The sequence below is a fragment of the Carcharhinus amblyrhynchos genome, chromosome 8, assembly GCF_965287045.1.
Source record: "Carcharhinus amblyrhynchos chromosome 8, sCarAmb.v2.hapA, whole genome shotgun sequence".
Lineage (NCBI taxonomy): Eukaryota > Metazoa > Chordata > Chondrichthyes > Carcharhiniformes > Carcharhinidae > Carcharhinus > Carcharhinus amblyrhynchos.
In genome coordinates, this window is record NC_137331.1 from 18,461,355 (window position 1) to 18,483,117 (window position 21,763).

The 21,763-nt window shown below is 42.6% G+C and overlaps 1 protein-coding gene across 2 annotated transcripts in view; it reads left to right on the plus strand.

Moving 5' to 3' along the window:
- Positions 1–21,763, plus strand: part of zfpm2a (zinc finger protein, FOG family member 2a) — an 808,884-nt gene that overhangs the window by 302,095 nt on the left and 485,026 nt on the right. For both annotated transcript variants that reach the window (XM_080194830.1, XM_080194831.1), the window contains exon 3: positions 15,382–15,471. In XM_080194830.1, the coding sequence (XP_080050956.1) occupies positions 15,382–15,471 (90 nt within the window). The remainder of the gene's footprint in view (positions 1–15,381; positions 15,472–21,763) is intronic.

Sequence of the window (21,763 nt, forward strand, 5' to 3'; positions counted from 1 at the left end):
TAATCCAGCGATCTGGCATGATGAACGATGTGACCATCGAGTTCTTGCTTCCAATACCACACCTCTGCTCTCATCTTTTCTTCCCTTTTCTAGTTTCCTACTTTCAGACAATCAAGAACAATTGCTTTCCCATCCACAAGAGCTCAGAAATTGGAGACAGCAACTGCACAATACTGATAAAAATGCCCCATCACTTGATCTGACACTTGCAACTACCCAGCTCAGATACCTGCACTGCACATACCTTACAGCTCCTGCAAATGCTGAGACACTTGACCTGAGTGGCCTGCAGTCACACCAGAGGGAAAGGTTGTTCATCTCAGAAGGTGAGGTCATGGATGAGTTCTGCTACGCATATTGCATAAAGACTTTCATGATGCAGCATACAGAAAGACATTGATAAAATGCATGCTGAGGTGCTGGGTGTATTGGCTGCCTGCCAGATGGTCTCTTGTTATTGTCAAGAAGCACTGAGGAGTCCAGCTTCAACTTGGCCCCATCCACAGCCCTTGCTTCATCCACCTTTTATCTTGCAGACCCAGAGGCACTGCAACTGCTGCTCCAATTCCCTTTGCAACCTTTGTAAGGACATGTTATTGTTGAGATATTGCTTTAAGAGCAAGTATGCAAATATGGAGCCAGGATGTAAAACACTTGACCAGCAGACTTACTCAGAGTATCTTTCAGTTTAGCTAATCAGCATGTGGTATGAAGGAATTGCCTATGGACAATAGCTGTTGAATCTTTGTAGTAAATCTTAGTGTTCAGGCCTGAAAGCAGTTAAATTTGAAAAATGAGGTGGTCTTTGATCTTATGTTCAACTTCATGAGAACAGAGTCAAAGGCAAAGTTCACAGAGATTGAAGTGGGAATGCAGCAGAGAATTTAAGTGAAAAAAGACCAGAAGTTTTAAAGTAATAAAGACTAAAGCAGTCTGCCAGCATCCCCCTCCCTCTCAAAGAGAGTGAGAAAAAGCATTAATGTTTGAAGTCCACATAACACTTCTTCAGAAATCAAACGTTTTAAGGTCATTCTTTCAAGCTGAATGGAGGTGTCAATGCAAATATTGAAACTCAAGTACCAGGATCCAGTGTAGATTCCCACAGATACATAACAGGATACAATGAAGATTCCAACAGTTACATTACAAAATCCAGTGGAGATTCCCCCTGTTACATTTCGGGATCCAGTGTAGATTCATCCTGTCATAGCACAGGATCCACTGTTGATTCTCTTAGTTATCTTTCAGGACTTAATATAGATTTTCATGGATATAGTTCAGATCAAGTGTAGATTCTCTAAATTATAGTCCAGGATCCAATGCAGATTCCTCAGCTACATTTCAGCATCCAATTTAGATTTTCAAAGACATAGTATATTCCCTCAGTTATAACACAGGAGCCAAGGTAGATTCCCACAATTACAGGAGAGGATCCAATGTATATTCTCTTTGTTATAACACAGGATCTAGTGCAGATTCTCTGAGTCTTTGGATCCAGTGCCAGCAAATCTGTGCTTTGTGAGCTACACAGTACCAGCTGCATCCGGACCTGCCGGACCCATTCTCTACATGTTTCCCCTCTCTTCACCCTGCTGCTTAAAGCAGAGGATCTGAGGCCTGTCCAGCAGCACGTGGTATCTTCACATAATGGTGGCAGCTTCCCAACAACGATGGGGGAGAGACCTCAGCGGAGGTTGTTTTGCAGGCGTTCTGCTAGGCATCACAGCATCCACAAGTCTCCACGGCTAAAATTTCCTGAGTAATCAGCTCTGCCCCGGAAATCGGAACAGAGCTGATTACCATATGTAAATCGTGATTTCCATTTCATTAGTGGATCTGGGATTGAAATCTCGGTGCCCACTAGTATGTCTCTCTCCTCCCCCCTCCCTCACTAGGAGTGGTTCATTCCAGTCGGATTTACAACTGCTCCACACTAGTGGGAAACAGGTGGCTGACCTCAGTGGAGGATAGAGAAGCCATTGATGCCAAACCAAGAGGTCAAGGATAAGGGGGTGCCCTTTGTTCAGTGCCAGCCTGCCTGGTAGTGCCAGCCTGACACACTGGCACTGCCCAAAGGGCAAACTGGCAAAGGGGCAACTTGGCACCAAGTATCAGGAGTGCCAAGGGAGTGGGCACAATGCCTGGCGGTGCCAACCTGTACCAAGTGATGGGCCCCAGGGAGACCCTCATGCTTGGGGGGATTAATTTCAATGTGGTGGTGACTGGGACCGGATTAAGCAGCAGAAAATGCCAACAATAGCCGTTGTGGGGGGAGAAGGAGCCAGTGATGGGGAGGGAGATGCACAGGGAGAAGGGCGATGATGGGATGGGAGGGGAAGAATGGGCCAATAATCGGGGTGGGGGGGGAGGTGATGAGAAGCGACCGATGATCAAAAGAGGTGAGTGACGGGAGAAGAGAGAAGGGGCCAATGAGTGGGAGTAGGGGGTTGAAGGAGCCGATAATTGGGCAGAAGGAGAGAAGCGCCAAGACCAGCCTATCCAGTCTCTCTTGATAATTGAAACATCTTGGTGAATCTGCTCTGCACCTTTTCTCGTGCAATCACTTCCTTCCTATAGTGTTGTGACCAGAACTGCACATAGTACTGCAGCTGTGGCCAAACCAGCATTTTATACAGCTTTATGATAACCTTCCTGCTCTTATATTCAGTTTCTTTGTTAATAAAGACAAGTATCTCATATGCCTTCTTAATCACCTTATCTACTTATCCTGCTGTCTTCAGAGACCTATAGACATGTATCTTAAAGTCTTTCTGATCCTCTGTACTTCCTCGGATCTGACCGTTCATTGTATATTCCCTTGTTTTGTTAGCCGTCCTAAAATGCATTACCTCACCCTTTTCAAGATTAAATTTCATTTCCCACTGTTCTGTCCATCTAACCAGCCAGTCTTTCTCACCCTGCAATCTGAGAATTTGTTCCTCACTATTTACCACACAACTAATTTTTCTGTCATCTGCAAACTTACTTATCATACCTTGCGTTCACATTCACATCATTAATGTATGCTTCAAACAAGGTACCCAGCACCAATCCATGTGGAACACCACAGGACACAGGCTTCCGGTTACAAAAACTGACCATCACCCTCTGCCTCTTACCACTAAGCCAACTTTGGATCCTGTTGCCAACTCGCCCTACATCCCACAAACCCTGCCTTCTTCATCGAGCTCCCATGTGGGGTCTTGTTAAAAGCTCATGTCCATGTAGGCTACATCAACTGCACTAGCCTAATCTATGCACCTAGTGGTCTCCTCCAAAATTTCAATCAGATTTGTAGGACATGATCTCCCTTTGACAAAATCATGCTGAGTGTCCTTGATTAATCCCTGCCTCCCCAAGTGGAGATTAATTCAACCCCTGAAACTTTTTTCCAAAAGTTTCCCTACCATTGAAGTTAGACTCATTGGCCAGTAATTTTCTGTTTTTTTCCTACTCTCCTTCTTGAATAATACATTACTGTCCTCTAGTCCTCTAGCACTTCTTCAGTGGCCAGAGAAGATTTGAAAATCATTGTCCAAGCCGCTGCAATCGTCTCCCTTGCCTCCCACAGCAGCCTGGGATACACCTCATCTGGGCCTGGGGATTTATCCACTTCTAGGCCCGTTACAAGTGATAATACCTCTTCCCTCTCAGTGTTAAGTTGTTCAGGTAAATCACAATGCCCCTCCTTGATTTCAGTATCTCCTCCTCCATAGTGAACACAGATGCAAGTACTCACTTAAAAACTCACTTACATCTTTTGATTCCACACGCAAATTGCCGTGTTGGTCTTGATTGGGTCCTATTCTTTCCCTGGTCGTTTTCCTGGATTTTCCTTTATTTAACCCGCCAGCGTTTTCTTATGCCCCCTCTTCACTTTCCTAATGTCATTTTTTAAATAACCCCCTGCACTTTGTATACTCCTCTAGGGCTTCCTCTATTTTGAGCCATAAACCTTCCTTTATTTCCTTATCCAACCCTGGATGTCCCTTAACAGTCCTTTAATAGTTGAGTTCTCTCGACTTGTGGCTCCCACCCTTCGTTTTCTATATATATTGGCATAAAAAATTCCGTCCCCTCTAAGCCTTTTACACTTTGACTATCCCAGTTAATGTTGGGGACATTGAAATCCCCCACTATTATCACCCTATTATTCTTACAGTTCTCAGAGATTTGCCTACGCATCTGCCCTTTTATCTCTCCTTAACTATTTGGGGCCTATAGTACACACCCAACAACGTGATTTTCCCCCCTATTGTTTCTAAATTCTGCCCATTTAGCGTCATTTGAGGAACCTTCTAAGATATCATTCCTTCCTACTGCAGTAATTGACTCATTGATCAATATTGCAACACCAGCTCCTATTTACAACCATCCCTGTATCACCTGAAGATTCTATACCCTGGAATATTGAGCTTCCAATTCTGCCCCTCCCTCAACCATGTCTGTGTGATAGCAATACTATCATATTCCCATGTGTTAATCAAAAACCTCAACTCATTTGCCTTGCTTACAAGACTCCTCGCATTAAATTAAATGCCAGCCAACCTTGCCATACAACTTCCTTATGTCTTAACTTAAATCATTCTGTCTTCCAGGTTGACAAGTTTTTTCTTCTGTATTTGGCTGTGTATCACTCCCTACTCTACCTCCATGCCATATCACATCCCCTGCCAAATTAGTTTAACCATCTCCCCCGCCCCCAACAACAATCGCAAAACTCCCTGCAATGTTTGTCCCATTCCAAATTAGGTGCAACCCATCCAACTTGTATAGATCACACACCTTCTCAAGAAGTGGACCCAATGATCCAGGAACTTAAACCCTTCCCTCCTAATAGTTCTACTAATAGTGCCTGGTGGGCAGTGCCAGGGTGCCTGTTGGCAGTGCTAGAGTGCCAGCCAGTGTCATGGTCCCAGGTGGGCACTGCCAGGCTGGCACTGCCCCATAGGCACTACCTCGCCCTGCCCCTGAACACCTGGAGGCTTCAGTTTCCTCCAGTGCTCCCTGATGGGGCCATAGATGGGGACATACGTGATTCTTGTTGGAGAGGACCTCAGCTGCTGAGGTGGTACAGGTAAATGAGCCCGGAAGATAGCATCTGAGACTCATTAATGACATGCAACATGTCATTAATATTTAAATCAGCTTTGCGCCCTTTTTGCGCACAAAGCTGATTTCACTGACAAAACAGTACCAGTAAATCGGAAGAGGCGAAAAACCAGGCGTAAACCAGATTTTTCGTCTTCCATCTGATTTTACCATCTCACCTCACTGAAAGTCATAAAATCGTGCCCTCACTATTTGAAAGTGAATCAGCGAGAAACTTAAATTGATATCAAATTAAACGAAAAAGGCTAGAAAGTCTAGAAATTTGAAATAAAAACTTAAAACAGTATGGAGAGAAATGACAAGTTATGATCACAACTGATCAGTCATAGCCAGCCTTTTCTTTTCATCAATGTTGGCTGGGCAAGCTGTGTACTTCAGCATTTTCTGTGTTTATGTGTTTGATGTCATGCCTGTACTCTTATTCATTATTTCCAGTGAGGGTTCTGCTAAAAATATCTATTTTGCAAATCACTGAACAGAAATTCAGCTGTAAATAGTCTCTTGGTCAAAAGCTTCCTTTTAAGCTAATCATATTTTGCATTTTTAAATTGCAAAGAACATATACAACGACATTAGTCTGAAATAGCTAAAAAACAAGCCATTGGTAAATGGTCTTCGTAGCAAATTTTCAGTCATTTCATAAATTTAAGCCATTACCTTGATTATCTCATTACTGCAGCTCGGCATCTTCTTGGTCTCCAACACCTCTCTGACTGTCAAAGTCCTGGGAATTCTCAGTCTCCAATAGCAGTTCAGGTGTTTGTGATGTGCTCCAGGCAAATACTTTCAACCTTACAAACATGCCAGTATCTGAGGTTGGTGTAAGTTGCGGGGCAAAAAAGTGACATGGAACATCTGAGAGACTCTCCTCCTCCAATGTTATTGGTTGTCTGGATTCTCATCTGGTCTGGACAATGGTCCATCTGATAGATGATAAATCACAGGAAGTATACATGAGCATTGAACATACAGAGTAGGTAGTTGTTGCAGCATTCTACACATGGGCATGATGCACCTCACAAATATAACAGTGCACAAAAACAAAACACTAGTCACCATAACCTTATATTTCCATGCCCTACGCTCTTTATTTTTCATGCCGCTGCCCCATCCTCACCCAGCTGAGTTTACTACCTACACTCTCACCCTCTTCAGAAACCCCTGCCTGTTCTTGACCTACAGATCTTGTCTCTTACTCACAGGCAGACTCTAGAATGTCCTTCTCCGTTGACACCAGCATTACTAGATTTGGAACTCCACCACCTTGCGTTCCAATACAATGCTTCCTCTTCTTCTGTGAAAGCTAGAGTACATTAATGAGTTCCAATTTTATATGGCTGATGTGTACATACTCTTCCCCACCATTGATGGTGCAAGTGCCCAACAGAATGCAGGACTTTACCCTCCTAGGTGACCTCCTAAACAGCCTTCCTGGGCACAGTGAGTTCATAAAGGGATGTTTAGCTGGAGCCTAGATCTGGCTTTTGTTTGGTGGCTTACTTTTGTTTGGTGGCTTATAATATCCCAGCCATTAGCCTCTAAAAGAGTCTTTATTCGTATTGTTATTAACTTGGTAGACCCTTAGACTCTGATAGAGGGGTAAGTATTTTAAAAGTTACAAATAATGTCCATTTCCTTTCAATAGTTCCTTTAGAAGTGGACCATGACAGTCCAAAGTGTCTTAAGGACGTACTAGTCCTTCTGCGCTCTGGGGGAAAATTTTTTTTTTATATATGTGGTCTTGCAAAATAAAACAAACTATAGAGGTATACATTCATTCTCTCATTCATACCTGAAATTCAAACACACACTTATTAGGTTTAATGTAAATTCACTGCTCCATTTTTGCAGGGCTTTTTTTTCGACTCTGGATAGGGTGTCAGCAATGCCATTTTCTTTTCCCATGATTTAAGTATTTTTTAGGCGAAAGTGCTGTAAGATCTCACGCCAATGGAATCATCTGGCATTGGTTCCTTTGAACTTTTCTAGAAATTTCAGAGGGTTGTGGTCAATGTATAGTTGGGTCTCTCAGTGCCCATGGCGAAGGTAGATCTCAAAATGATGGAGAACTAGAAAGAGACCCAGCATTTCTTTCTCAAACGTGGAGTACCTTTTCTGGTGTTCATTGAACTTTTTAGAAAAATAGCCCATTGGACATTTGATGCCGAAATCATCATCTGCCTACACAGCTTCCATGCGCAATTGTTGCATCCATAGTCACTCTAGAAGATTTAATTAAAGTCTGGGGCAGTTAGTAAAGGCTTGTTTACCAAGATGGCTTTCAATTTTGCAAAAGCTTCCTGGCACACCACTGAGCACAACAGCTTTGAGTGTTTCTTCAGTGCACACGTTAAGGGGGTTGACTAGAGTGCTACAGTTCGGGACAAACTTTCCACAGAAATTAAAAATTCCTTGAAAGCATTTGATTTTCCTCTGATATTCGGGAGTAGGAAAATTGATTGGCTTCACATGGTAGCTTGTTTTCCTGCCCCACTACATGCTCTAGGTATGTCACCTTGGTCTTTTAAACTTGCTTTTTTTTCTAGTTCACCGGCAAGTTTGCCCTTTTCAGATCCTGGAACCCTGCATCCAGGTGGTCTAAGTGATGAGATCATCCAAGTACATTGCACAGTTGCTGAGTCCAGCTAGAACTGGTTTGGACACATTTTTAAGGCCTTAGGACATGACCTTATATTTGAATAGGCCATCCAAGGTGACAAAGAGATTTCCCTCACCATGTGACTCAAGGGGAATTACTAGTGACGTACAATGCCAAAAGATCAATTTTACTAAGCTAGGCTGAATGGTCCGCCTTGCATGGGATTGGCTAGGAGTCAGCTCTACTTACAGTATTTACTTTTTGGTAGTCAATGCAGAGCCGCTTTGATCCATCTGGTTTCAGAACCAATGCAGTGGCGCAGCTCTAACTACTCTGGTTAGGCTTAGTTATGTATTTAATCAACAACTACTGGATTTCCTGTCTGATCTGACCCAACTTGTCAGGGATCATCTGGTAAGGGTTTTGGCAGAGTGCCCCCCACAACATGCAGTGGACTGTTAGGGTAGACCGTGGTTTCTCTCCACAAATTTCTATAAATTGTTCATGCAAGCCTAACCCTACCCTTCCCCCACCCAAGGTCAGAACCCTGAGCCCCTCCACCCCCAGGGCCTGACACCCCGATCCCATGAGGTCTAAATCTCCCAGCAGCACACAGGCTCAACTGGATCCAACCAGATATCCTCCCTGCCACTCCTTCCCTCCAACTCCCAGGGATTACCCTCCCCTCCCTTCCCGAGATCCCAATGGATCTTTAAACTTGGATTACGGCAGTTTATGCCACTTGATTTTGACTTTCCTAAACTTCAGCTCTGAACCTTGGGATGTGCTACACTACTTTGGATATCCCCTGGCCTGAATTGGAAGGTTAGGCAAGACAGGCTGGAAAAGAAAATAATGTAGACAATTGGGCATGGATTGGAAATCCAACAATGATTTACATTCCAAGGAAGTTCAGGGTAATCTGAGGTTGAAGTCTTTGAATGCACTAAGTGCCACTTATAGTAAAGTCCATCAGACTGCTAGGTGATGCACTAATGTCTATTGGTTACAACCTCGCCAGAATATTCAAATGTCATAGAATCATAGAACCCTACAGTGCAGAAAGAGGCCCTTCGGCCCATCAAGTCTGCACTGAACACAATCCCACCCAGGACCTACCCCCATATCCCTACATATTATACCCACCAATCCCGCTAACCTATGCATCCCTGGATACTAAGGGGCAATTTCTTAGCATGGCCAATCAACCTAACCTACACATCTTTGGACTGTGGGAGGAAACCGGAGTACCCGGAGGAAACCCACGCAGACACAAGGAGAATGTGCAAACTCCACACAGGCAGTGACCAGAGCTGGGAATCAAACCCAGGACCCTGGAGCTGTGAAGCAGCAGTGCTAACCACTGTGCTACTGTGCCACCCACACCCAAATGTGTTTTGACACAGGGAATGCTTGGGGTATGGATGAAGGAATCAAAAAGGCAACAGGTCTATCAGCAAAGAAAATGGCTCAATTGAAAATAAAGATTGGGGAGATTGTCACTGAATGAATAGTTGGAGAGATAGATGGAACATTATCTTGAGATCTACTCACTGTCACTGAGGAAGCTCTAAACATAGAAAGCTTGTCTGTCATTACAGATCTTGATATCAAACCCACAGAAAAGAAACTTAGCAAAGTTTTTGACCCCCTAGCCATTGGCATATTTCCAAGTGCTGATGAACTAATCAAGCACATGAAACCAGCTCTTCAGCATCTTCACAAACTTTTCTGTCTCTGCAGATGGGAGGGTGCAGTGCCCCAGGATATGCAGAGTGCAAAGATTTTGACCCTGCACAAGAATAAGGGCAACCATTGCTACAGCTACAACTATCAACACATCTTTTCTTGAACATTGTGAGGAAAGTATGTGCTTGCATTGCCCTTGTTAGACTGCAGACCCTGACTGAATGCATCTATCCCAAATCCCAGTGTGGTTTGAGAACTGTAAGGTCTACAGTTGACTAGATCTTAATTTGGCAGCTTCAAGAGAAATATTGTGAACAAATGAGACACTTACATTGCCTTCATTGAGCTCACAAAGTCATTTGACAATGTGAACAGAGGTAGTCTAGTTAAGCTGCTGCGGACAGTTGGCTGCCTGTCGAAACTGCTCCGTGTAATCTACTCTTTACATGAAATCATAATGAATAATGGCAGCGAGATGGGGCAATATTGGAACCTTTCATCGTCTGCAGTGGAGTTAAACAGGATTGTGTTCTGGCACTGACATTCTGGCTTATTCTTTTCTTTGCTGCTGTCATATGCCTTTAGGTCATTTACAGTGGTCTGGGAATGGACAAACAGCTGTTCCACCTTGCTCACCTAAGGTAGAGTCATAGAGGTTTACAGCATGGAAACAGGCCCTTTGGCCCAATTTGTCCATGCCGCCCTTTTTTTTGAAACCCCTAAGCTAATCCCAATTGCCTGCATTTGGCCCATATCCCTCTATACCCATCAAACCTATGTAAATCTAAATGCTTTTTAAAAGACAAAATTGTACCCACCTCTACCACTACCTCTGGTAGCTTGTTCCAGACACTCACCACCCTCTGTGTGAAAAAATTGCCTCTCTGGACACTTTTGTATCTCTCCCCTTTCACCTTAAACATACGCCCTCTATCATAGAATCATAGAATCCTACAGTGCAGAAAGAGGCCATTTGGCCCATCAAGTCTGCACCGACTAGTACTCGAATTGTGGCCTTACATTGAACCAAGACAGACATAGATCCAAGACAAAGGTGCACCAAGTTCTTATGTGAGAGTTTGCCTATGCTAATAATGCCGCACTATCATTCTATACCAAGAAACATCTTCAGCAGGAAATGGACAGACTATCATGCCTATGAAGAATTTAGTTTGACCAACAGAACCAGGAAGACAAATGTCATGGTCCAGGATGTTGTCATGCTGCCATCTATCAGCATTGACAGTGTTGATGTTGTTGATAACTTCATCTATCTAAGCTCCACAATCACTGGCAATCTGTCACTTGATGCTGAAATCAACAGATACATCACAAAATCTGCAGTTACTCTGTTCAAGCTGAGTAAGAAAGTATGAACAACAACAACCTGACTGAGAATGCCAAACTGCGAGCCTAGCAAGCATGTACCCTCAGCGCACTTCTCTAGAATAGTGAGAACTGCATATCATACACTTGGTGGGAGAAAAAGCCTGAACAACTTTCATCTTCAGTATCTCAAACGTATTTTCAACATGTCTTAGCATGACAAGGTAACTAACTCACAGGTCCTGGAGCATGCTATTTCTATTAGCATACATTAATTGCTAAGCCAATGACAGCTATATTGGCTTAGCTGTTTCATCAGATGAATTCTGTCCTCCCCAAATGCATTACCTCCTATTTCCCTGTGTTCAATCTGCTACTATTCTGTCCACCTGACTATTAATATCTTCCTTTAATCTACATTTTTTCATCAACCACATAACCAATTTTTGTATCATTTTATAGTAAGTAAATTGCAAAAGGAAATTGGATGTACATTGAAAACAGGAGCAGGAAAAGGCCATTGAGCTCTTCGAGCCTGCTCCACCATACATTATGATCTTGGCTGATTGTCCAATTCAATAGCCGTTTATGCTATCAAAGTGGATAACCTCGCATGTATCCAAATTATATTGCATCTGCTATTCATATGTCCACTCACTCAACTTGTCCAAATCACAATGAAGGACCTCTGCATCCTACCACCTAGCTTTGTTTCATCTGCAAATTTAGAAATATTACATTTAGTTCCCCCATCTAAATCATTAATATATAGCGAATAGTTGGTTTCCCAGCACTGATTCCTGTAGTACCCCATTAGTCACTGTCTGCCATTTGTAAAAACACCCATTTATTCTTACTCTTTGTTTCCTGTCCATCTACTTGAAAAGAAAAAAAAGACAGGGTTATTGAGAAGAATGGAGAAGAGGAACTTATCTCTTGTGACGAGTCAGGACAGGAACAATCGGTCTTTCTTTGCTACAAGAATCTATGCTGTCTTCCTATGTAATTGAATAGCATAGTTCTCTTACCTTTTCGACCGATGCCTGATGAGATGTGAAGTACTGCATAATGAAATGCTGGAGAAGATGATGGACATGCCACACCAGGGCTTCCTGACAATTGGACATAATTGCAATAACTCTAAAAGAAACAAGATTTGAGGGCACAATTAACATTTCTACCACTAACAAGTGCAGTCCTAAAAAGCATGGTAGCTCACTGTCCTTGCAGATGGTAAAGTTCTACATATCATGGTTTGCTAATTAGGGGCTACCTATCCAAGCCTATACACTGACGTCCTGTGGCTGCATCTCCATCTGTCAAGTTCATTGGAGGACACTGGAAGATGGCTGCTTCCAGAGTCTTTCCAAGGGAGGGGTGCAGAAGAGATTCCAGGATGAGGAACCAGGATGATGCCTGGGATGGAACTTTAAGTTATAGGGAGGGGGTGGATAGGCTTGTGTTGTTTTTGTTGGGGCAGAGAAGACTGAAGGACAAGGAGATCGAGGTGTACAAGATTATGAGGGACATGGACAGAGTGGATCAGGAGCAACTGTTCCCCTTTGTTGAAGAGTCAATCACAATGGGACATGGGCTCAAGTGAGGGGCAGGAGTAATAGGGGAGATGTGAGGAAAAACCTTTTTACCAGAGGGCCGTGATGGTCTGGAATGTGCTACCTGAGAAGGTGATAGAGTCAAGTTGCCCCATATCCTTTAAAAAGTACCTGGATGAGCATTTGGCACATCATAACATTCAAGTAAATGGGATTAGGTGGGAGGTCAGCTGTTTCCCAATTGTTGGTGCAGACTCAAGGTCGAAGGGCCTCTTCTGCACTGTATGATTCTATGAGGTTGGTCCAACTCCAGTTACCACCCAATCACCACCCCCACCCCCCGCTCCACACACACAACTCCCAGAACAAAAATCCTGCCTTTGAGAGTTTTGTGAGCTGTGCACGCTGAGCCAGGACATTTCCTGCCACCCACCTTGCAGATGAAAATCTAGTCTGTTGTACCAATACAACTTAACATGGTATGCAGCTGGACATGTTTCCTCTCTTGCAGGTTCTGCCAATTAGTGCTACTGAACTTAATACGAACAGTATTAAAGAAAAACTTGAACACAGCAGTTCACCTTTCAGCTTTTGTAATAATACTGATTCAATATGAGGACTAGCAGCTCATTGCACATGTAATGTATTAGGTTCTTAGCAAGCAATTATAGTGGCAATAACACAATTAATGACAAAAACATATCTTCAGAGATTTAGCATTCAGAGGCAATTTAATCTGCAGTAAATGTACCATATTTTGGAAACAGACAAATAAATGTGGGCTAAATAACATTCATTAAATCACTGCTTAGTAGCAGTTCCAACATGTAAGTGCAGGTCAAATGCGAGTGGTAGTTTCCAGTCTGTGGAGTATAAATTGGGACCCAAAAATATATTCCCATTAACAGCTTGTCCAGTAATGCTTGTCCTCTGTTGCAAATTAGAAAGTGAGATATATACACACCATCAGTACATTCCATTTGTATTCACCAAGTAAAGTAAAAGTTACTCATCTACTTGAGCTACTTGAGTAGAGATTAATTCTGAGCATCATCTTACTGAAGGGCCACTCTCAGAAATGCTTAAGTGATTAGACATGAGTTTGTGACCATGATTTTCCACACAGGAAGTTCCTGATTTTAAATGGATTGATGCTTCTTGATGCTTATTGCAGTTAAGGACTAAAAACTGTATAATAGTAGTTCATTAAAGTCATTACTTTGAATAGAGCCGCTTTACTTGGAATACTGATTCCAGGAAAGCCCTACCTCCAAAATAATATTCATGTGATTTCTCTCACTTAGATGAGAGTATTATGCTGATTTCAAGTTCTGGCAGCATTGTTTACTCTGCCATGCAAAGTAACACAAGCATTGATGAAAAGGAAGTAGGCCATGAATCATTGCTCCAATTTTTTTCTGAGTTTTAAAAAAATATTAATGAGACAAATGCATCACCAGTAAAACCAGCATTTATTGACCATCTTGATTGCCCTTGAAAAAGATAACCTTTTACCACTGGTAATGGTCTTTGATGAACTGAGTGGCATTTCAAAATCAACCACTTTGCTATGGGTCTGGAGACACATTATAGGCCAGACTGAGTAAGAATGGAAGACTTCCTTCCTTAAAGAACATCATTAAACCAGATGTGCTTTTATAGTAGTTCATGATTTCTATTACTGATACAAGCTTTTTATTCCAGATTTATTTAACTGAATTGACTGTGGTGGGATTTCAACTCATGTCTCTGACTCATTAGCCCATGTCCCTGGATTAAAAGCCCAGTAACATAGCCACTATGCTATCGTTAACAATGATCATATTCATAAAATCCCTACAGTGCGGTAGGAGGCTATTTGGCCCATCGAGTCTGCACGGACCACAACCTCAACCTAGCCCAATCCCCGTAACCCTCACATATTTATCCTGCTAATCCTCCGACACTAGGGTCAATTTAGCACGGCCAATCAACCTAACCCACACGTCTTTGGGCTGTGGGAGGAAATCGGAGCACCCAGGGTAAACTCACGCAGACACAGGGAGAACATGCAAACTCCACACAGGCAGTCACCCAAGGATATAATTGAACCCAGGTCCCTGGTGCTGTGAGGCAGCAGTGCTAACCACTGTGCCAACCTAAGTGATGCAGAGAGATAATGACAATTATCACAGAAAGTACAGAAAATACAGAAGTGATGTTAGGGGTAAGTTTTTCACTCAGAGGGTGGTGAGTGAATGGAATCGGCTGCCGTCAGTGGTGGTGGAGGCGAACTCGCTGGGGTCTTTTAAAAGACTTCTGGATGAGTATATGGGGTTTTATGGGATTGGGGGTTATAGATAGGTGTTGATGTGATCGGCGCAACTCGTGGGCCGAAGGGCCTGTTTGTGCTGTAGTGTTCTATGTTCTATGTTCTATCACATTTGTGCAACAATTAGAAAAAAGGCTTGCATTTATCAATTAACTTTTGTCACTCCTTTATAATTACAATAATTTGTTTACCCTTTCATGCGCTGCTGTTTAAATTTATGAATGAGTTCATGCAAAAATTGACTTAAACGTTTACGACAAAATTATTATATTATTATCTAATGATAAAGACTCTTAGATAGTAATCAAAGATTTGTGAGTTAGGTTGTCCATGCTAAATTTCCCCTTATTAGAGTGAGGGGGATTAACAGGATAAATACATAGGTTTATAGGTAAAGGGCCTGGGTGGAATTGTCAATGGTGCAGGTTCGATGGGCCAAATGGCCTCCTTCTGCACTGTAGTGAATCTATGATTCGAATTAAAGTTAACTTGGAATTTTTCTCTCCTTTTTCCTTGAATATTTGATTTATTGAAAAAACATTTAATTTAGTGATTGACTACAGTATTAACTTCTTGCTACATATGTTAAAGTTTATTACATTGGTAGGCAATTCGGAGCACTTATGTAAAGGAAAGAAAGATATACAGATGAATAAGCTTCTCAAAAACTTGGTTCCTGATCCATCTATCTAACCAGAAAATTTGGTACTTTTCCTGAAGGGGAAGCATTCATTGTAAACTATAACTCTTCCCATATTAGTCAACTTTGAGCATTGTGTTTTTTTATTCAGGTGATGAAGATGGCAGTAGGGAGACTGTAGAATCAGATGGAGAAAAGCCAGGCCAATCTAATCTGGAGCTGGAAGACTGGAATGGACCAGGTATACCTCAGCATTCCACATATATTTTTATTTCTGTTTTGCTGCTGTTCTGAATGGTACTTCGTAAGATGATCAAATTGCCTGTTGTGTCTGATTTTTATCCTAAGCCTAAGGGAGCAAAAAGGCTTTGTTGAATTTGCTTTTGAATTTTTGTAATAATATGTAGCAAACATTTAAGGTCACATAACATGATGTATGATGTACAATAAGTGCCATTTTAAGAACAGGGATGGCCACATTTGAGGAGAGGAAATAGTTTTTGTCAAGCTAATTACTTAAAGGCGTAAAAATCAGTATCTGACGCGGAGCAAACCTGCAAATGCTCAATGTGTAGAAAGAAACTCTCTTTTTTAAAACTGCACACGAGTGATTCAATGCAAGTTTTAATAATTCTTATCAATTTGATCCAAAAGCGTGAAGCCCGTCAAGACAGAAGCCAAACTGAAGCTGCTGAATTGCCTATCAAAAAACAATAAGCAAGAAAACTTGCACAGACAAAAGAACTTTGAATGTGACCCTTCAAAGTTCATGGGGATCAGAAAATTTGCCTCCATTTTGTGTCTTCAGAGGTGCCTAATCCCCAAATTTGACTATGGTTCTAAAAATGTTGATGTAAGCCGATCGTTCTAGAGGAGGTAATGGGCTGACTCCACCTTTCACCCTGTCAAAGGACATGTTAGCTGGCCAAATCATGGAAAGGATTCACCCAAAAAATCTACATGCCAAATTCTGGTAAAAATTGGAGTACATCTGCTGCTTTTTTTTTTCAGTGTGATTCTAAATGTATAGCCCACACACTGTGTGAATCATGCTGAAAGGCTGGGGGTGGGGCCTATTCCCACCTTAGAGACCGGCTGGATAGCGCTGAGCGGACAACAGCAAATGCGCTGATCTGTCATAGCCCACACCCCCCCCCCCCCCAGCCACAGCCAGCCATAACCTCCCCCCACCAGCAATCCTGACCTCCCCCTACCCCAGGCCCTGGCCCACCTTGATCTCCTGATTCCACCCCACCCCACCCCATCACTGGTAGCCCCAATCCCCTCCCCACTGCAGTCCTGATTCCCCCCACCCCCCGCAATCCCAGTCCACCCGGCAGGCCAACCCTGGGGACATAGCTTTAAATTAAGAGGTGGTAATTATAGGATGGATGTCAGAGGCAGGTTCTTTACTCAGAGGGTAGTAAGGGCGTGGAATGCCCTGCCTGCAGCAGTTGTGGACTCGCCAACTTTAAGGGCGTTCAAATGGTCAGTGGATAGGCATATGGATAACATTGGAATAGTTTAGGTTAGAGGGTCATTAGATTGGTTTCAAAGGTCAGCGCCTGTATTGCACTGTAATGTTCTATGTTCTAACCCTGCCCCCCTCCCAATGGCCAGCCCCAATCACTGTCTTTCCTCCCTCTGCCTACGGTCCCTAAGAGTGGCAGCGGGATTCCCCCCACTCTCACCAGTTGTCCCATTAGAGTCTGCCCCTTGGGCCAGAGGCACCTCCCTCCCTTACCTGCAACCTCCTGGGTCCTCAATGGCTTCCCTTCACTCCAGCAAGGTCAGGCCGCCAGTTCCCTGCTCGTGGGGAGCTGTTATAAACCCAGTTGAAGTGAAACATTCCTGGCGTGTGTTGGGTGTGGGGAGAGACATTAGCGGGCCCGGAGACTTCAGTCCTGGGCCCACTAATCAGATTCAGTTGGTAATTTAAATAATTTATTCAGCTCCACACTGATTTCTGGCACAGAGCTGACAACACCAGAAATCCTGTGGCTAAAGCAGCACAGCTGTCTGAAAGAATCACCCCCCCACAACTTTAGTCGGTAAAATAAATTTTATATACACTTTTAACCTGAGTGTTTGAACCCCAAACGCGGCTGGCATCCACCAGGTAGACTCCACCTCTGCCAGTTTACATGAGATGAGGCCACTATTACAGCAGGCCCCAATTGAATGCCAGTGCACTGGAGATCTCAACTAAGAACATCATGTCCCTGGTCCCAATCTCTCCTCCTCTTTCAATATTGTCCATAAGAACATAAGTAATAGGAGCAGGAGTAGGCCATCGAGCCCTTCGAGCCTGCTCCGCCATTCAATAAGATCATGGCTGATCTGAAGTGGATCAGTTCCACTTTCCCGCTTTCTCCCCATAACCCTTAATTCCCTTGTCTGTCAAAAACCTATCTACCCATGACTTAAATATACTTCAACGGGCAGAGAATTCCAGAGATTCACCACCCTTTGAGTGAAGAAGTCCCTCCTGAACTCTGATCTAAACTGCACCCCCCCCCTTATCTTGAGGCTGTGCCCTCTAGTCCTGCTATCCTTTCTAGGTGGGAAAAATCTCTCTACCTTTACCGTATCCATCCCTTTCATTATCTTACATGTCTCTATAAGATCCCCTCTCATCCTTCTAAACTCCAATGAGTACAGACCCAGTCTATTTAGTCTCTCTCCGGTATCAGCCTAGTTCTCCGGTATCAGCCTAATCCAGATATGTCTTGTCCACAAAAAGTAGTCCAAGTCCAATCCAACTATTTGCCATCCCATCAGTCCACTCACAATCATCAGAAAAGTGATGGAAGTGGCGTTGACAGTGCTATCAAGGAGCATTTACACAGCGATAGCCTGCTCTTTTACATTCAGTTTAGATTCCACCAGGAACTCGTAGGTCCTCATTTCATTACAGTCTTAGTCCAAACATGGACAAAACAGTTGAACTCCAGATGTGAGCTGGGAATGATTGCCCTTGACATCAAGCAACATTTGACCAAGTGTAGAATCAATAGGAATCAGGAGGAAAGGTTTCCTCTGTTTGGAGTCATACCTAAAACAAAGAAGGATGGTTGTGGTTATTAAAGGTCAATCCCAGGAGATCAGGATAGTGTCCTCAGCCCAATCATGTCTAGCTGTTTCATCAATGACCTTCCCTCCATTACAAGGTCAGAACTGAGGATCTTCATTGATGATTGCACAATGCTCAGCATATTTCATGGCTCCATAGCCAGTGCCCATATGCAGCAGATGGACATCATTCAAGTTTAGTGGCAAGTAACATTTGCACCACACAAGTGTCAGGCAGTGACCATCTCCAACAAGAGAGAATCCAATCATCTCCCCTTGACATTGTTAGGGGAAACAAAATAAATTTATTAAAATAGGGTTACAGCTAACACCCCTGACTTAAAGAGCACATGCTAGTTAAATGCTACTAGCTTACGCAGCCAGTTAATCTTATGTACCCTAAGGATCTATTTCAGCAGATCTCTCCAGTAAGATTAGGAAATCAACTTTGTTTACTTTTAGAGGGACAGGAGATAAGGCAAAACAAATTAACTGTAATCTTTGGATAGGGTAAGGGGAAGACAATTAGTATCTAGCTAGGAGGAGATAACGATCCATGTTTGGGGAAATGTTTAATATAAACCTATATGTAGACAAGTTTGGAAATTAAAAAGTGTTCTGTGTACATGACCACCAACATATATATAAAGTGATTTTTTTGTGATTTAACAGACTGCAATATTAAAAGGTCTGTAATTCAATACTCCCTCTGTATGCTTGAATAAACAAAAGAATCATAGCATAGAAGGAGGCCACTTGACCCATCTTGTCCATGCCAGTCTGAGAAATACCCAGGAGTTCTTTCTAAACCCATCTTCCTGCACCTGATTCATAGCCCTATCGGTTCAGATCAAGGTACTTTTAATAAGAGTTTAGACTCTCAGCTTATACCATCAATTTGGACAGCAAACACCAGACACCCACAACCCTCTGCATAAAAAGATTCTTCCTCATGTTTCCTTTCTGCCACATATCTTGAATCTATGTCCCCTGGTTTGAGAATTCTCCGCCAAGGTAAACAATTTTATTCTGTCCACTCTATCTCTTCCCCTCATAATTTTGTATACCTCAATCAAGTCACCCCACAGCTTCCTTTATTCCAAGTAAAATTCCAGGGCGGAAGGGTGGCTAGATGGTTAACACTGCTGCTTCACAGTGCCAAGGACCTGTGTTTGATTCCAGCTTGAGTCACTGTCTGTGCGGAATCCACACGATCTCCCCATTTCTGTGTGGATTTCCTCCTGGTGCTCCACTTGCCTCCCACAGTCCGAAGATGTGCGGGTTAAATGGATTGTCCATGCTAAATTGCCCCTTAGTGTCAGGGGATTAGCTAGGGTAAATGCATGGGATTATGGGGATAGGGCCTGGGTGGAATTGTGGTCAGTGCAGACTTGATGGGTCAAATGGTCTCCTTCTGCACTGTAGGAATTCTATGACTTTTTTAATGAAAATAACCACAACCTATCCAATCTCTACTCTTAGCTACCCTTTTCCATCCCTGGTAACATTTTTGTAAACTGCTTCTGTACTCTCTCCAGAGCAATAATGTCCTTCCTGTAATGTGGTGGCTCGAACTGCACACAAAACCCAGTTGTGGTTTCACCAGTGTTTTATACAATTCCAATGTTATATCCTTACTTTTACATACTATACCTCTGCCAATGAAGGGGAACATTCCATATACCTTCAGTACAACCTTGTCTATTTGAACTGCTGCCTTTCGGAATCTGTGTACTTGTGTGCTAAAATCTCTCACTTCATTTACTCCTCTTAGTATATTCCCAATTATTGTGTACTCACTATAATTGTTTGATCTCCCTAAATCCATTTCCTCACACTTCTCCATGTTAAAATCCATTTGCCACTTTACCACCTGCTCCACCAACCTATCAATATAGTTTTGAAGATTACAGCTATCCTCTACAGTATCCACCACTCAATCTATCTTTTTGTCATTTACAAACTTCCCAATCATGCCCCCCATGTTCACATCCAATTTATTAATATACAACACAAAGAGTAAATGTCCCAACATTGAGCCCTCTGGAACACTATTTGAAACAACTTTCCATTCGCAAGGACATCCATTGACTATTAGCCTTTGTTGCCTGTTACTAAGCCAAATTTTTTATCCAGTTTGCCACATTACCCTGTATCCCATAGGTTTTTATTTTTCTGACCAATTTGTCATGTGGGACCTTGTCAATGTTTTATAAAATCCATGTACACAACATCCAATGCACTACCTTCATCAGCCTTTCTTGTCACTTCATCAAAGAATTCAATCAAATTTGTCAGGCAAGTACTTCCTTTAACAAATCCATGCTGACCATCCCTGACTAATTCATGCCTTTCTGCTTGACAGTTAATCCTTTCTTTTAGGATTGATTCCACTAATTTGTTCACCACCAATGTAATACTAACCGGCCTATAATTGTTTGGAATTTCCTTGAATCCTTTTTAACAATGGAATGATATTTGCATTTCTCAAAAAAAATTTGAAGTTCCTACTAAGTTCCCCAGTTCAAAACTTTTAGTCCTGCTTTATCTCTGTCCTCTTCAGTAGTAATGCTAAATTGAAGTGAATTGCGATCCCTATCCTCAATATGGTCACCAACTGTCACTTCATCCACTTTCCCTCCTTCATTCCCCAAATCTAGATCTAGCATTGCGTCTCCTTTCACTAATTGATTGCGGAAAGGTTTTCCTGGACCACTGTATGAATTTTTCTCCCTCAATGCCACTTATAATGTTTGAATCCTTGTTGATTGTCGATAAATCCCGGTCAGGATGGTTAATGTTTCCTACTATTATTGCCCTCTTGTTTTTACAGGCAGAAATTAGCTTATGTATTTGTTCTTCTGTCTTCCTTTCACTATTTGGGGGTCAACAATATACTTCCAGTCGTGGTTTTTTTTATTTCTAAGCTCAATCCATAAAGACTCATTTATTGATGCATTTAAGGTATGATTCCTTCTCATAACTGGAAATGATTCTTTAACAATTAGTGCTACTCCCCCTCCTTATCTCCCACTCATGTCTGAAAACTCTATAAGCAGGGATATTAAGCTGTCAATTTTCCCCTCCTTTAGCCAAGTTTCCATTATAGCATTGACATCCTGCTGCCATGTGTCTACCTGTGCCTTTAACTCATCTCCCCCATTTGTAATACCCCTTGCATTGAAGTATAAATAGTTTAACCCCCTTCAGTTTCCCTTACTGGAAACTTCTCAAACTTTGCTTCTCCTGTAATTCCAAGTCTATCACTACATCTTCTACATCACTAGCTAATGTTCTACCTCCATTTTCCTGATCTGAATCTGACTTATTTGATCCTAATCCAGGGATCCCATCCTCCTGCCATATTAGTTTAAATACTCCCCAGCGGAACTAGCAAAAATCCCCACAAGGACATTGTCCCAGCTCTGTCTGGGTGCAGCCCCTCTGGTTAGTACCTTCCC